The following is a 16,371-nucleotide window of genomic DNA, read 5'->3' on the forward strand; positions in this document are numbered from 1 at the left end:
CTTCATTTCTAATCTATGTGTGGTTCTGTTTTACTTCTCTTCATCATCAGAAACTTTTAATAATAAAAAAATGGACTGTAATTTTTCACTGATTCTCATGCATACCACCAAGCCATACTGATTTGTACCTATTTCTTGCCTACTTTCCAGGTTATCTCGCCCCCCGGAACCTTCCCAGTGCAGGTTTCTTTCCATTTCTTCAAACCGTGCTTTGTAGTTCAGATGCCAGGTGCAAAAGCACACCATATACACCTGAAGACCTGCTACCAAAATTGAATGGTGTATCACCCATAAACAGGTAAGGGAGTAAGTCCTCTTGTTACATAAGAAGGGGGCCAAGTTCTCTTCTAATGGAGGGTGGGGGCAAGGCAGCTGGGAAAACCCCTTGCCTGATGAACAACAGAAAGTATTATTTTTCCATAATACAATAACATTAGAAATAAACAAAGAAGTGAAAAAGACAATAGAAATAAAGAAAGGAAAAGGAGAAAGAGAGAAGAGTAAGATGAAGAAAACAAAAGTAAAACATTAGCAAAAGGTGTAAGAGAACTTCCATGTTCCTCATTTAGTAATTATTTTAAACCTTCAGTCCATACAAACATCCATCTTCTCCACTCTCTGTTGAACAATATTTCTTTTAAATCAGGGTGTCTCAGAATCATTCATTTCTTTTTCCTACATTTCTTTTTCCAAGATAGGTTCTGTAATTATGTTAACCATTTTTAATTTTTTTTAACTCTGTTAATTCTGACCACCATGACTCCATATTGCATAATACTAAATTCTTACATCCAAATCCATGTTAAAGTCTCTCCATTGTGATCACACATTAGATCAATATTCCATTTTTACTTCCCGTTATAATCTGCTTGTTCATGCCCAGTTCTGTATGTTCAGTTCTATTTCCTATTATATTCTATTTCCTGTTTTGTTTATGTTTATGGTGACATCCTGCTCTCCTGCGCTAGAACTTTTCATTTTTGTTTTTTCCAGTCTTTTTCCAGAGAGAGTACCATAACTTTAATACCATCATTCTCTGAATTCAGATCATATGCAGAGTACTTTTTCTCTGCTAGAATAAAGACAGGCCAGCACTGAAGTCCCAGATCTTTCTCCCCTTCTTAATTCTATCAGCACCAAGTTCAAATAATTCTCAAATTCACCATTTGTGATTTTATCTTTTACTTCTCCAAATCCTTGTGTGGGAATCATTTCCATTTCTGCATCACCGTCTGCTTCTTTCCGTTTAATTATTTATTGATCCAGTCCTGCCAACATTTCATCAATTTGGTCTGAAGCCTCCATTTCCATTTTCGACCTCATATTACTCTGGCTCATTTCCCCCCATCATTCCCTTCATCTTCATCAAACATTGATCTGATCATTTTAAATTATTCATCCATCAACTGCTGAACAATACCAACAGTCACTGGGTCATCCAAAGGTACCATATTGGGTGCTTTTAATGTTCTAGATCTTAAAGGTAAAGGTAAAGGTACCCCTGCCCGTACGGGCCAGTCTTGACAGACTCTGGGGTTGTGCGCCCATCTCACTTAAGAGGCCAGGGGCCAGCGCTGTCCGGAGACACTTCCGGGTCACGTGGCCAGCGTGACATCGCTGCTCTGGCCAGAGCCAGAGCCGCACACGGAAACGCCGTTTACCTTCCCGCTGGTAAGCGGTCCCTATTTATCTACTTGCACCCGGAGGTGCTTTCGAACTGCTAGGTTGGCAGGCGCTGGGACCGAGCAGCGGGAGCGCACCCCGCCGCAGGGATTCGAACCGCCGACCTTTCGATCGGCAAGCCCTAGGCGCTGAGGCTTTAACCCACAGCGCCACCTGCGTCCCGCGTTCTAGATCTTATTAGACATTAAATCCACCTTAATGTTTCCCCTTAAAAGTCCTGGACTTCTGCAGCTGTAACTGTGTTATTTCAAAAGCAGATTCTTGTCTGCCTCCTTTCTCATGGCTAGTTATGGCTCCATCACTTTTGATTTCCCTGGTTCTTTAGTGGCAAGAAATAAAGTAAAAGGATTGAGGATTTCCTATCATCTGATTTAATTTTTGTTGTCTACCAGAAATCAGCCTGTCTGCTTTGCTATAACTCTTTAACAATTAGTTTCCTTTCTGTTTTTTCAGCCACAAAAGGTAGTACTCACAGATTTTCAAATTATAAATTTCCCCAAGCAGATGGAAAGGGGATGTGTGATTCTCATCACAGTTTCATTGTACCAAATATGTTTTCAAGGGCTTTTAAAAGAGAGGGTGAGATTCTTTTATTGGCATTGCTCCTTAGCTTGCCAGCTCTTCCTTCCTCCTGTCCAAGGTGCAGACAACAGAAAAACAGCCTTGATCCAAGTGTCTTGAGGATAAATCCTAGGTTACTCTGTCTCCAGAGTGAGTAATAGACCCAGACTATCTGTCTGGCTATTAACAATCCCCACAGAGCTAGCGGATAGCTCTCTGAATCGCCACAACTCTCTCAACTGTAGGAAGCTAGCCGGGCTTGATTAGCTTTTAATACTTGCTGAATCCAGGGATCAGAGGGATCTGGCACATACAAACACATAATAATAGTATCAGCTTGCAGCAAAACTAAGTGATCAATTTTATCAAGCCCATTCCTTGCTCCTCTGAGACTCTCTCTTAAGATTTGAAATATTTTGATGTAGACCACGTACAGGAAGTTTACCTTACCCCAAGTCTGACCACCTGGCTCTGTTGTCTGCACTGATTTGCAGTAGCTCTCCTAGGTTTCAGATAGGAGACATTCCCAGCCCTACCTAGAGATGCTGAGGGTGGAACTTGAGGCCTTCTGCATGCAAAACAGGTGCTCTGTCACTGAGTTTCATCTATTCTGCACCCAGAATCTCCTCTACAATACTCTAACCCTGCATCCCTGCCTAAGGTCACATGGAATGTGTACACCAAAGAGAGTGGCGGACCATCACATGGTTGACCCTGATTTTGTGGTGTTGGTCAATTAACTTAGATAGGATTCATGAGAAATTCTTATAAGGTCTTGAAAGAGAAAGGTGAGGAAATATGATAGGAGAGTTAATTGTGAATTAAAAATCTCCCAAACTGCCCTCCACACACCTGGCTTTTATGAACAAATCACTCGAGGTTTTAGCCCAGAAGTGGCAAAACTTTTAGAGTTAGAGAGCTGGATTCTCTCATGGCAACCTTCTAGAGCAGCCTTTCTCAACCTGTGGGTCCCCAGATGTTGTTGAACTACAACTCCCATCACCCCTAGATCAGAGCAAGGTCAGAACTCAGGGATGATGGGAGTTGTAGTCCAACAATAGCTGGGGACCCACAGGTTGAGAACTGCTGTCTAGAGGCTGCATGCTCATGGTGAGTCTTGGTTAGCACATTTTGGGGCTTCTGCTGATTCCTTGTGGTTGCAGGGGCTCTGCATCTTGTCATTAAGGTTGTGGTTAGACTTGCTGTTGTTCCCAGTCTTCCTTTCATCATGCTCACTTCTACCAGCATGTGTCTCAGTTAAGAGCTGCCATGTGCGCTGGCTTGAACTGTTGCACCTGCAACATCCTGGGTGCTTCTGCTATACTGTTGCAGCATTACCTGCTGCAGTCTTGGATCTGGCCCTATCCTCTTTTTGCCTTACCCTATGAGAAAGACCACCAGGGGTAAAAGCAAATAGCTTGTCCGTAATGGAATTAACATCAAGATTGGTTCCAGAATGGTTCTAAACAAAACAACAACCCATTGCTTGAAATAAAGGCAGTGCTTTATCAAGAAATTCACATTTTGGTGGGAAGAACTTGGCCTGAGTGGTTGAATGCCAGGAGCTTCAGTGCAGGGGTAACTATAAGTGATGATGCAGGATTCTTCTCACTCCTTTTTCCTTATCAGAAAACGGAGAAGGTCAGCTAACCCGGAGAAGGACAGCCATCCATCATCCCAGAGTGCTGATGTTCCCAAAAGCAAGAATGGTTCATTGGGTAGGTTATTTGATTCTATTAAGAGTTTAGCAAACTTCCTCTCTTAGCTGCAGATAAATGTTATAACCATGGAGAAGTATTTGAACAAGGCCCAGGCGAGTTCTAAAACAATTGCTTTGTTTTCTTTGGGTACTTGAGTGAGTAAGCAATTATTTTAAGCAGCTGAGGATATCTTAGTAACAGCAGAAGCCTATATACATGTATATGCAAAACTTCAGTGGGACTTATTCCCAGATGTGTGTGCAGTCTCATGTCCTGCAAGCTCCAAAAAGCTCAGTAGGACTTGATTCCCAGGAGGTCATTGATATGATTGTGCTTTATTAGTTAAAACTATTCAGAATAGTTACAGGTATGTGCCTTTATATTAGGGTTGCCATACACCTGGAATTTCTCAGGCATTGTTGGGATTCTGCCATTTGAAACAATGTCCAGACATATGGCAACCCATGTTGGAAGTGTAGATTTCAGTAAATTTGCTTAGAAATAGCTCAAACAACTTTGGCCCTTTCTCCTTCCATGTCTGCAATTGGGGGGGGGGGGGAGAGAAAGAGAGAGAATGGGGAAGAGGCAGCAGCCTCTGTTGCTAGCGCTGCCTAAGCAACCACTCACATTTTCTGTGTTTTAATAAAGTTGTGGCCAAAATTATGTCAAAAACCTAAAACAAAAATTATGTATCAATTGTGGGTTTTTTTGGGGTGTCTTGGGGACCTCAACACACAAAACTAAAGTGCCCTTCCTTCTCTTCACGTATCCTCATTGGCTGGATAGGGAGCCAAAGTGAAAGTGAAAGTGAAATTTCTCAGGACTCCGACAAAGGCACAAAATCAATTTTCTGAGCCATAAAAATTTGTTCAGGACTACGGCAAAGTCAGGAAATTGGTTTTTTAAGCCATAAAAATTTGTGGCTCCCATAGTCCAGTTTGAAATCAGAGAGATAACAGGCTTGCTTAAAGTGGCATTAAGGGAGAAAGGATGTTCTGCTGAAGAAGAAACCCCTTTAAGTGAATGGGAGTTGTTTTAGAATCTTTGTGGGAACAACTTGGATGGCTCGTGACATGAGGTTGTTCCCTGGGGAAAACTGCAAGGGAGGGGAAATCCTACCTTTACTTTGAAGCATTGGGAAGGAAGTGCAAGTGTGTGGCTGTTGGCTGGATAATTACCTTGATTCAGGCTTCTAAAATCAGCAGGGGATGACTGTTCAGCTAGCTAGCAATTGTATGATTGCATGGTGCAGACAGTGGTGACCATCAGCTCCCTTATTCAAAGGCAAGAACATGATTCTCCCAAAACAAACTGGTTACTACTGGTTTCGCACCACAAACTGCCTTACCAGTTATTGCTGCTTGGAGTAATGGACTATGACGGCTACATTTATCCATGCCAAACAGAGGCGCTGTTTACCTTACGTAGGAGGCGTCATGAGCTCACATTCTTTGGCAAATTCAGCATTTGAAATTTGTATATTTTTTAAAATCATTGCAGGGCTATTTGATGCAACAGTCAATCTGAGAAGCATTGCTGAAAATATTTCCTCATCAGCCAGCCATGCCAGAATTAACTTGCTCAACAAGATTCTCAGTCTGGGAGAGGTAATTTCTATATTCGCTTTAATGAGATCACCTTTGGAATACCATTTTGTTACGTAATATTAGTGCGTGGGTTTATTTTAATAAGAAAATGCAAGCGTGTTTCTAGTTTCCAAAATTGCTATCTCGGTGTGTTCAAATAGCAACAGATCTTATTTTAGATTGTTTCATGGAGATCTGGTAGAAACAGATGTGCAATTGAATGTGATTTGACTATGCCTGGTTCACCTTTCATATGAATCCATAGTTAAAATATGCTCTGTTTCTCCATTGTTGCTGCTGCTGCTGCCACACCAGGAAAAAACAAGCCACAGTCCATCTAATAATAATAATAATAATTTATTTGTACCCTGTCCACCTGACTGGTTTGCCCCAGCCACTCTGGGTGGCTTCCAGCATATATAAAAACATAGTAAAACACTAAACCTTAAAAAGCTTTCCTATACAGGGCTGCCTTCAGATGTCTCCTAAGGGTTACTCTTCTCCTTGACATCTGATGGGGGGTATTCCACAGGGTGGGTGCCCCTTCCAAGAAGGCCCTGGTTCCCTGTAGCCTCACTGCCAGAAGTGAGAACTGCCAGAAGGCCTTCAGTGCTGGATCTCAGTGTCCATTCTGAGAAGAGCCTGGGTTTGGGGCTAGTAGCAGCTTCATACCTTTCATACTTCCTGGTTTCCAAATAGAACATGAAGTCTAAGAGGGACATGCGCATACCTGAGTGGGTGCATGTGCAAACAAGCTATAGTCACTTCTAGGAATGGCAGTCGGACAGGCAATGCTCCATATGCCTTTACTGGGAAGTATGAGGTGGGGTAGTGGTGTTCACAGTCCCAATTTAGATTTATTACAAGTTCTGGTGCCCTGAGCCCTTTTGCTAGCCTCGTGGGTGTAACAATTGTGATCTTCTAACCTTTGCACCAACAATTGTAGCTGTTCAAAAAATTTGATGAAACCATTGATCATTCACACATTGAAACAACCACGTCATTTTCAGTTCTTCTTGTACGGAAATTTATTTTATAGATGCAGATGCACAAGTCTTCTGCAGGAAACCTTAAAGCTGGTATTTGTGAAGTCATGGCGGCCGATGCATCATCACAGAATCTCCTTTGGGAAATCTTTGGAACAAACATCTATCGAACATTTTGCTTCACCAACTTGTCCCTTGTAGAATCCTTCTTTCAGGAATTCACAAGTCAGATTCCTAAAGTGAGTATCCAACTCATTTTTTTTTTGTCTGCTAAATAATAACCTCAATCAAATTGCTTAGAGGAAAAGTTCCCCCTCTTCCCTTATCAGAGTAGCTTTTCACATTGTGCCCATTCACTCACCCTGTACCCTCAGCATAACAGCTGGCAGTTTTGTAAAAGAGGCATTTCAGTTTCTTTGTGCTTCATGAACTGCAATAGCTGGAAATGAATGGCAGAAGAATCAGGGATGGAATATCAGACTTTATCTTTGATTGTTGGAAAATAGGCAGGCTGATCTCTCCTTGGTCAAGGGCAAAGGCTGGAGATGGAACGCTTGCAATATTTGTTAAGCTAAACTCAATAGCAGCAGGTGTGAGTGTTTAAACCTAGATTTTCTCAGCCATGTAAAAAGAGGGGAGTTGTGGGGACTGTTTATAAGATCAAAACGATTGCATGGGCAGGAAGTTCTAAACCTTCTCCTTTGTGTGACTTCCTGTAGCTTATACATAGTTTGTATCATGGATATTTTAATTCTCAGATGATTAGATTACGTTTCCCTCCATCCCTGACCATTGGCCATGCTGGATGGTGGTGAAGGGAATCAGAATCCAACAAAGACATGAGATCCACAGGTTTTATAACTCTGTCCTAGGGGAGATGATGAGAAGTAGGTACAGGGAGAGTTCAGCTCCATCAACCCACATACCTTCACATGCTTTGTAGGCATGACATAGCAAAGGAGAAATTTCTAAATCCATTTAGGCCATGCTGTGACCCGTTTTACTTATCTTAGGCCACAGTCTTGCCCACAGTTGCTGAAATCTATGGGGCAACAAGGTGCACTTTTGTGGACGGGCTGCTATCCTACTGTTTTATTGCAGCAGCAGATTCTCTGTAGGACATTTTTCATCCATTCATTTCAAGATTAATTCTTAATCTTGCTGGTTTTTTCTTTCCTGCCTAGTTCTAAAAAGGTATCTAGAATGACAAGCGCTGAAGTCAAAGAAGTGACTTCAGAATGCCTGCCCAAGTAGGGTATCACACACATACTTTTCCCACAGAGCTGCAGTTTGAAGTTGTTTCCCTCCCTCCATTGTGAGCAAGCTATGATTGAAAGAGAACTGGGGTCCTGTAAACTGCTCTCTCTCTCTATCTATTCCTTTTTAAAGTTTCATTTTTGTTTTAAGTTGCAGCAAGATTCTCAGTACCAGGTGGCTTTTGTCAAGGAAACAGTTTCGTTCTTATCGCTCATCTCCCAAGTGCAGAATGAAACTTCTCTATGGCGCATCCTCCTGATGGCCCCAGATATCACTCAAGGTGTCAGTGCTATGAAGGATATGATTGCTGCCCTTCAGAACACAAGCAGGTAAAAGAAAAGGCAAGCTATACACCAAAAACATAATAGCTATGCCTGGTATTTCGCTGACAGTGATGAAGTGGTAGCTTCCACTGACAGTTATAAAGGGAGGTGTTATGAAAGGAGAGCATGAGATTTCGGTGGCTCAGTAGTAGACTGGTTTATTTGAAGGTCTAGGCTGTGTACATGGACTTCATCTGTAGTGCTTGTTTGATTAAAGTGATTTTATTGTTCTTGGTGGTACAGAAATTTTTGCAAGGATACAACAACATCTAATACAACATTGTATTATCAATTGTTATATCAAAGGAGCTAATAGAATAACATAGTGAAAGAAATGAATGTTTATAACAGAAAATGCAAAAAAATTAAAGCAAAACAAACAAACAAACAAACGGGGCAGTGATGATTGCCACGTAGAAGTGTCTTAGGGAGGGAAACCCTGACTATTCGGAATTCATAGACTTCATGGCATTCATTTTCATCCTCCCCTTTATCTCCATTTCTTACTGCTTTGGGAATAGGCTGCCTGTCTCCTGATGCTTGCCATTTTGTTTTCCTAAAATGCCCTAGACATTGTGCAATTTCTTCCCTTACACTACCTAGCTATTTACAGGAACCAAAGCTGTTTGATGCTCTATAATGTGCTCATTCTGTGTTACTATTGCTTTATTTCCCCTGTTTACAAAGAATTATTATGGCTGTGGAAAAGGATTCTCCACTGGTTGCAAGTGGCAATGGACTGCAAGCCATACAGAACATGATTAGTGGTCTGCTGCATGCCTTGAACTGTTCAGAGCAAGGTGAGGCTGCTTGCTTATCTCTTTATCAGGCATCTAAGTAATATTGATGGACAAGTTTAAGCTCTTGCAAATCCATACTTGTTGCATCATACAAAAAATGTTTTTTGCTTCAGTTTATAACAGACACTAAGATGCACAAAATAATGAAATGCTTACTGCTAACAGAAGCAATTTTTTCATAAGTTATTCAAGGCCTTGTTGATGTGTTTGTTCTGATAAATGGAAAAGATTAATAGTCATTAGAGATACTGGGGTGGTTTGTATGTAATGTTTATAGCTTAAGAGAGCTAGGAAAAGGGTCTCTTCTCATCTCCTCCTGACACATGCCATCTCTGGCACATTATTTAACCCAGAGTTCATTTTTTCTGAGACAGGTAACTCTGGTTTCATGTCAGTTTACTAACCAGGATCCTTAAACATGGTTTATTCTTGGATCTTGTTAAGATCCTAGTTAGTAAGCCACCACCACTCAGTGTTCCCCATATGACACACTGTTTTAAGCAAACCGGGACTGAAGGGCTGAATATAGTTTTGGGATGGGGAGAAATTTGTTTCAGTTTCCATGTAAATCCTAATTGATCAAATTTGCACTTTCCAAAACACAGCGATACTTCAAAATTCACATTTATCCTTCAAATGCTATGTTTGACTATCATCACAATTAAAGTTGAAAGGCAGTGACTCAAACTGTGGATTTATCTTGTTTATTTTTATTTTGTAGATAATAGCAGCTCAGCAATGAATGACATTTGTCGGCTCTCTCTCTACTGGAAAAACAACCCAACTTTAATGACTCAAATGAAAGACATTGTGAGGTGAGATTAGAGTAATAAATTATTTATGGGGTGAAAGTTAGGTTTTTGCTAATGTGAAATTTTATTCTGGGGGGCAGTGGGAAGGGTGCTTTGCAAAAACTGAATAAAAAAATTCCTTCCAGTAGCACCTTAAAGACCAACTAAGTTAGTTCTTGGTATGAGCTTTCGTGTGCATGCACACTTCTTCAAATACACTGAAACAGAAGTCACCAGACCCTTCTATATAGTGAGAAGGTGGGGAGGAGTATCACTCAGAAGGGTGGTAGGATTGGGTGATTGGCAGATAGCTGTGATGAGCCTGTTGACGACTCTTAACGACTGCAATAGGTCTTACAGGAAAAAGCAAGGGGTGAGAAGGTGAAAAATGGCTTTGTCATGTATAATGAGATAAGAATCCAATGTCTTTGTTCAGACCAGGTCTCTCCATGGTTTTAAGTTTGGTAATAAGTTGCAATTCAGCAGCTTCTCTTTCCAGTCTATTTCTGAAATTCCTTTGTAATAGAACAGCTACTTTGAGATCTTGTATAGAATGTCCTGGGAGATTGTTACATACACCCGGACAACACCATTACTGGCCCCAACAACATCACACATACCATCTCAGGACTATTTAATTGCTCATCGTCTAACATTGTGTATGCCATCAAATGCCAACAGTGTCCTTCAGCTCTCTATATTGGACAAACAGGCCAAACCTTACGCCAAAGAATAAACGGACATAAATCTGACATCAGGAATCACAAGACAGAGAAACCAGTAGGAGAACACTTCAATCTCCCATTTTTCACCTTCTCACCCCTTGCTTTTTCCTGTAAGACCTATTGCAGTCGTTAAGAGTCGTCAACAGGCTCATCACAGCTATCTGCCAATCACCCAATCCTACCACCCTTCTGAGTAATACCCCTCCCCACCTTCTCACTATATAGAAGGGTCTGGTGACTTCTGTTTCAGTGTATCTGAAGAAGTGTGCATGCACACGAAAGCTCATACCAAGAACTAACTTAGTTGGTCTTTAAGGTGCTACTGGAAGGAATTTTTTTATTTTGTTTTGACTATGGCAGACCAACACGGCTACCTATCTGTAATTGCAAAAACTGCATAGCTTTCACTAGATCATATGAACATTTAACCAGCATCTGCTGTGTTGTTGAGGCAAAGCTGGTCGATTAAACTCATAACACACTGTGGATTTTAGGGAGAAATGTATCCCTGAGAGTTAGTATTTGTGTAACATTAACATATGCATGATTCCTCAGAAGTAAGTCACCTTGGCCGGGATTTAACTAACCAGCTCCATAAATGGAAGCCTTGAACAAGGATTTATGTTTGTGCAATAGGGCTTTCCTTCCTCTCCTCTTTCGGCAGGCCCTGTCCCTCAAAATTGGCTTTTGTGTGTATGTGTGAGAATTCCCAGAATAGTACACAAAGGGAGGAGAGGGGCTTGTTCCATCTAGCAAACTGAAATGCTTGTGTAGAGGGAACAATTGAAAGAGCTTGATGTTGAATTCTACCCACAGTGTTTAGTGGGCTTACTCCCAGCTAACTGTGTAGAGGATTTCAGCCACAGTGACAGAATCCATGACGCATTGGTTGTTCTCAAATGTAGCACAAAACTATGGCTTAAGGTTTATATGCACAAGTATTGGGCACATGCACTTCCTTCCTCTCTTCCTTCAACGCAGCAGTGAGGTGGGAATCAGAACCCTTTGCTTCTGTTTTTTATGAATGATGATTTGTTGTTATATGCAAGCCTAGAAATGCAGCAACATTCAGAAACTGATGGGAGCATACTTCATTCTTCAAGCAGAAGCAACATGTTGTTTACTGAATTTTAAAGAATTACACATTTGTCATGGCATAAAGACTGACACGTTTATTCTGCCATGTTCTAGCTTGAGGGGGCATTATTGTCTTTTTGTTATTATGTTATGTATTTTGTGGAGGTTTCGTGTGTTTTATGTTGTAAACTGCCCTGTAATCTTTGGATGAAGGGAGACATATAAACTTGATAAATAAATGTTTGATTTCATTTGAATTTGTATTTCTGTATTTTTGTTCTCATTTCAGAAAAATATTACCTCCAGATTTTGCTGGTGAAGACTTCAAAACGCGTAATCTCTCAAAGGATTTAGAAACCATTAAGAAGTCTCTACATCTTTTTGAAGTTTTACCAGAGAAATTTAGCATTGCTGAACTGAACAACCTGTTCAAGCAATATGAGAATAACAGTAGAGTGAACTTGACTGATATCCTTCAGTGGCAAATGGAGGCTGACCGAGACGGTAAATTAAGAGGTGCACTTAATAGGAGAGAAATCAACCAAATCAACAACTTCACATCTCTCCTGCTTCAAAATGACTTTAATAGGCTGCACTTGCTTGATATAATGGCTCACTTGAAAGAAAGTAAAAATGTTTCCAAGTTTAGAAACATTTGGAATCGAACATTTTTAAATAAGACTAATATTATGGTCACAAAGATATGGCAAACCATTAAAACGATAAATTCTCACAAATTATCTTATATGCCTGAAAACCTTAGAAGGTACTTAGCATCAGTCCAAGATGTGCCATCATTGTTTTCAGATTTTCTGTTTAAACCTACTACTATTTACAACTTTCCTGAGAAGTTCTTGACACTCCAAAAAATCTTAAATATTGTAGCAAATGTTGAGAAAAGTCATAATTACTTACTGCTATCCTTCATTATTGACAAGATGCAGGACATTCAAAATTTCGTTGGTGAATCTCATTGGAATGAATTCAATCATTATTGGCGTATTACAGAAAAACTGAGGTCTGCAAAATGGAGTGATACAGATATTGTTGCCTATGGGCAGGTTTTAGACATATTGCACAACAATCTTCATGTTCACCACAATGGCTCTGGCCTTCCTTTGAAAAAGGAGCTTGGGCAGCTGACCAAATTTGTGAACCATTTAATGAAAGAATACAGTGAGCAGAACATCAGTGGGGCAAATGTCTCAATGTTTTTAGATGCTGCTCTGAAAACTATAGATGTGCTAGAAGACTTGGAGGAAAGGTACATTCATGAATTAATTCCTGTTAATCCACTAAAGGATGCCAGCAATGAAACTGTCCAGAGATTGTTCCAAATATTCAAGGAAGGGGTAGATATACTTTCTGATCCTAGACTGACAGAATCATCTAGTATAAAAAAATTGGATACCCTCTACAGTTTTTCACGCATGTTACTTTTGCAGAAGTTGTATAGGACTTCAGCACAGCATGATTCTTCAGGAGAAGCAAAAGTACAGGATCTTTTGTATTTAACATTGACCCCTTTTCTAAGGGAAGATAATCAGGTTAATGAAAGACTGCAGAACTGTACTGTCAAGGATGTTCATCACATTGTTCTTGAAGTGCTGTTGAATAATGCCACCCTACTGGATGCCTTAAAAGGAAGCAGCTGCCATTTCCTCTTTACCTCCATACACTTGGAAAACCAAACAGCCCACCATCTTACATTTACTGAGTTGTTTCAGCTTGGGATAAGAAATTTAAAATTGATGCCAACTTTTCAAACTCTCCACAAAGACAAATGGAAATACTTTTCAGATGAATTTCAGTGCCTCATCAACTCATTACAAGTTTCGTCAGAGTTTCTCTCCAGACTGAACTATTTCCATAGCTACAAGAATCCCTGGATACAAAAGATGCATAGACGTCTAACAGCCATCTCTAATGAATTCCACCAGAGTAATCTGACCTGCCAAGCACCGTGGCTCTGGCTTATGGACATTATAAATGGACCTTCTGCTTTGCACATTTTAAGCCCTTTTATTCTGAATGAAACAGAACCTCGTGCACAAAATTTATCTGGTAGTGTACCACAACCCCTTGCATCTTTTATTTTGTTACAAAATGAGCCCTATAAGAACGCCACTGTATCAAAGATGTTAAAAGTGAGCAAAAATGATGCAAGTCAATCAAAATGGAAGAACTTATCAAAGGTATTGAGTGAAGTTGCAAATATGTTGAGCTCCAATCAGAATGTGACAAATGCAAACCAGTATGTTCGACTTTTGGACATGACCAGGAAAGCTCTACTTCTCGTTGGCGCAGGACTAGCTCCTAATAAAACAGAAACTCATCGGCCCCTTGAGACCTTAAGTTGGCAGATGAAAGCTTCCTATTTAGAAGACATGCTTGCTTCATTAAAATTATTCCTAAGTGAAACCTCTGACATAGATTTCAAAGCTCATTTAGAAATACTTTTTAAGAATTCGTCTCCACCTGCTGATGTTCTTGCTCAAAGCCTTTTTTATATGAACCCTCACTGGAAAGAAACCAAGAAGGCATCAAACTTAAGTAGAATGATTTGGAATCAGCTGTTTTTAAATGAGACCAAGTTTAAATTAGCAACAATATGGGAAGATATCAAAAAGGTGATGTCTATGGCAAATCCACTGTTTCCTGAGGATGTGAAGCAGGACTTTGACGCAACACAGGAAGCTCCATTACAGTTTTCAGATGTTCTGCTTAGATCTAAAAGCACAAAAAACATTTTGGAGTACTTCTTAGCACTTTTGAATAAGTTTCGTTTTACAGCAAACATGAGCATGAGCCACAATGCCCCCTTAATGGCGTACCTTTCAGGAATAATGCAAAAAATCCAAAACACCACAAATTTACACACACGGGATAATGGTTCTGATACTCTTTTCAGTGCAGAACTGAAGGAACTGACTAGACACTTATCCCACATTACACAGAAGTATGCTGAGGAAGACTCACAAAGCAGCAACACCTCAGAAGTAATCAATGTGGTTCTCAGGAATCTGTTGTTACAGAAAACTTTTGAACACCAATTTAACACCAGCCAATTAGAAGCAACCCCTCAGTTGGTCTATGATAGCAATAAAGCCCTCCAAAGGGCATATGACATACTGAGGCAAGGGACAATAATGCTTTCTGACAGCAGATTGGAAGAAGAAACTGCTAAAGAAAAAATTGCTGCAGTGTATGGCTTCTCACACTTTATCTTTCAAAAAGAATTTAATGAGTCTTTGTTAGGGCTTAGTACTTTAGCAGAAGCAAAGATAATAGATGTCTTGCATTTATCTCTGAGTCTTTTCTCAGATATTGGGAACCATGGAGCTGGAAGGCCACATAACTGCAGTGTCCAAGATGTAATTCACGTAATACTTCAGATGTTGTTTAAGAATGCCACTATCCCTGAGTCCTTGAAGCAAAGTCATTGCGAACTACCTTTTACTTCCAGGGACTTTGAAAACAGAACAATGCCCAATCAAACATTTACTGAATTGTTCCAGGACTCAATAAGCAACTTAAAGCAGACTCCAGAATTAGCAAGACTTTACCAAAACAATAGTGAATATTTGTCAAGTGCATTGTTATGCATCATCAAATCACTACAGTTTTCTTCAAGCCTGCTTTCAAAAATGGACGCCCTCTTCCATTTTAAACATCCATGGATAAGGGACATTCATAAAACTCTAGCAATAATCTCTAACGAGCTGCCCCCAAGTGATTCAACTTGCCCAATCCCTGTTCTTAGTGATACAAATAATACAGTCAACTATGATCCTTTGAATCTTGTCCCGCTTTTCTTTGCCAGTGAAGCAGAATTTTATTCACAAAATCTCACAGACAGCTTAGCTGATTGGAATAATTTGTCAGTGTTCTTCAAGCTATTGCAGGATAGCCTTCCTTCAAATGCTGCCATAAATGAAGTGCTTCAGATTGCCAGGGAAGCTATCCACAGCCAATCTGGATGGAAGACTTTTTCTCATATCTGGAACATGTTTCTCAAGTGGAACATTACGGAAGTTGAGTATGTGAAGCGTGGCTTGAAACTAGTGGAAAGAGTTCTACTCGACAATGAAGTACCTGATGCCAGTGTTTTTAAAAATGTTACATTTTTGAATTTACTGAAGGAGCTAAAAGCAGATGTGAATCTACATTTTCTTCAAGACAGAACCAATCTGGAATATCAACTTGACCATGTTGCACACCCTTCTGTCATGACCACTGAAATGCTTCTAAACAGAATACTGCTTCAGAATGAATTGGTGCAAACTCTGCCTCCAAGCAGTTTGATTGGACGGTAAGTGGTCAGTTTCATAATAGTAACAATCTGTTGTTGAATTCAACAGTTCAAAGATTATTCAACCTTGTTCTCAAATAGAGGTGGAGTGTCTCTAAATATCAGAGAGTTGCCAAATAGGGAGAGCGCTGTTCCACTCAGGTCCTGCTTGCGAGTTTCCCATAGGCATCCAACTGGCCACTTTGAGAACAGAATGTTGGTCTAGGTTAGCCATAGGCAAACTCGGCCCTCCAGATGTTTTGGGACTACAACTCCCATCATCACTAGCTAACAGGACAGGTGTCAGGGATGATGGGAATTGTAGTCGCAAAACATCTGGAGGGCCGAGTTTGCCTATGCCTGGTCTAGTTGGGCCTTGGATTCTCTTATGTCATTTTAAGTGAAGGCTGGCCCACTGCCTCCCCCCAGCTGTAGGGTGGCTGAGTGGGAGGAGGCAGGCAGACTCTGGAGCCCCACAGTGCGCCCCGCCCCATGGGTGGCTCGTCCCGCCCTCGCCCGACCCCCATGGGCAGCTTGCTTTGCCTGAGCGGCTTCCTCCTCCGCTGGACGATAAATGAATGCACAGCATCT

At 40.7% G+C, this 16,371-nt stretch overlaps 1 protein-coding gene and 1 long non-coding RNA gene across 2 annotated transcripts in view; one reads left to right on the forward strand and one right to left on the reverse strand.

Annotated features, from left to right (window-relative positions):
- Positions 1-16,371, reverse strand: part of LOC307220191 — a 203,519-nt gene that overhangs the window by 81,550 nt on the left and 105,598 nt on the right. The gene's annotated exons all lie outside the window — the stretch shown is intronic.
- The window catches only part of ABCA12 (ATP binding cassette subfamily A member 12), a 122,173-nt gene that overhangs the window by 21,739 nt on the left and 84,063 nt on the right, over positions 1-16,371 (forward strand). Inside the window, exons 3-10 of the mRNA XM_079974801.1 lie at positions 151-298; positions 3,874-3,962; positions 5,445-5,551; positions 6,570-6,755; positions 7,924-8,102; positions 8,784-8,896; positions 9,618-9,711; positions 11,779-15,801. Of these exons, the coding sequence (XP_079830927.1) occupies positions 151-298; positions 3,874-3,962; positions 5,445-5,551; positions 6,570-6,755; positions 7,924-8,102; positions 8,784-8,896; positions 9,618-9,711; positions 11,779-15,801 (4,939 nt within the window). The remainder of the gene's footprint in view (positions 1-150; positions 299-3,873; positions 3,963-5,444; positions 5,552-6,569; positions 6,756-7,923; positions 8,103-8,783; positions 8,897-9,617; positions 9,712-11,778; positions 15,802-16,371) is intronic.

The sequence above is a fragment of the Podarcis cretensis genome (assembly GCF_951804945.1).
Source record: "Podarcis cretensis genome assembly, chromosome: 1".
Classification (NCBI taxonomy): Eukaryota; Metazoa; Chordata; class Lepidosauria; order Squamata; family Lacertidae; genus Podarcis; species Podarcis cretensis.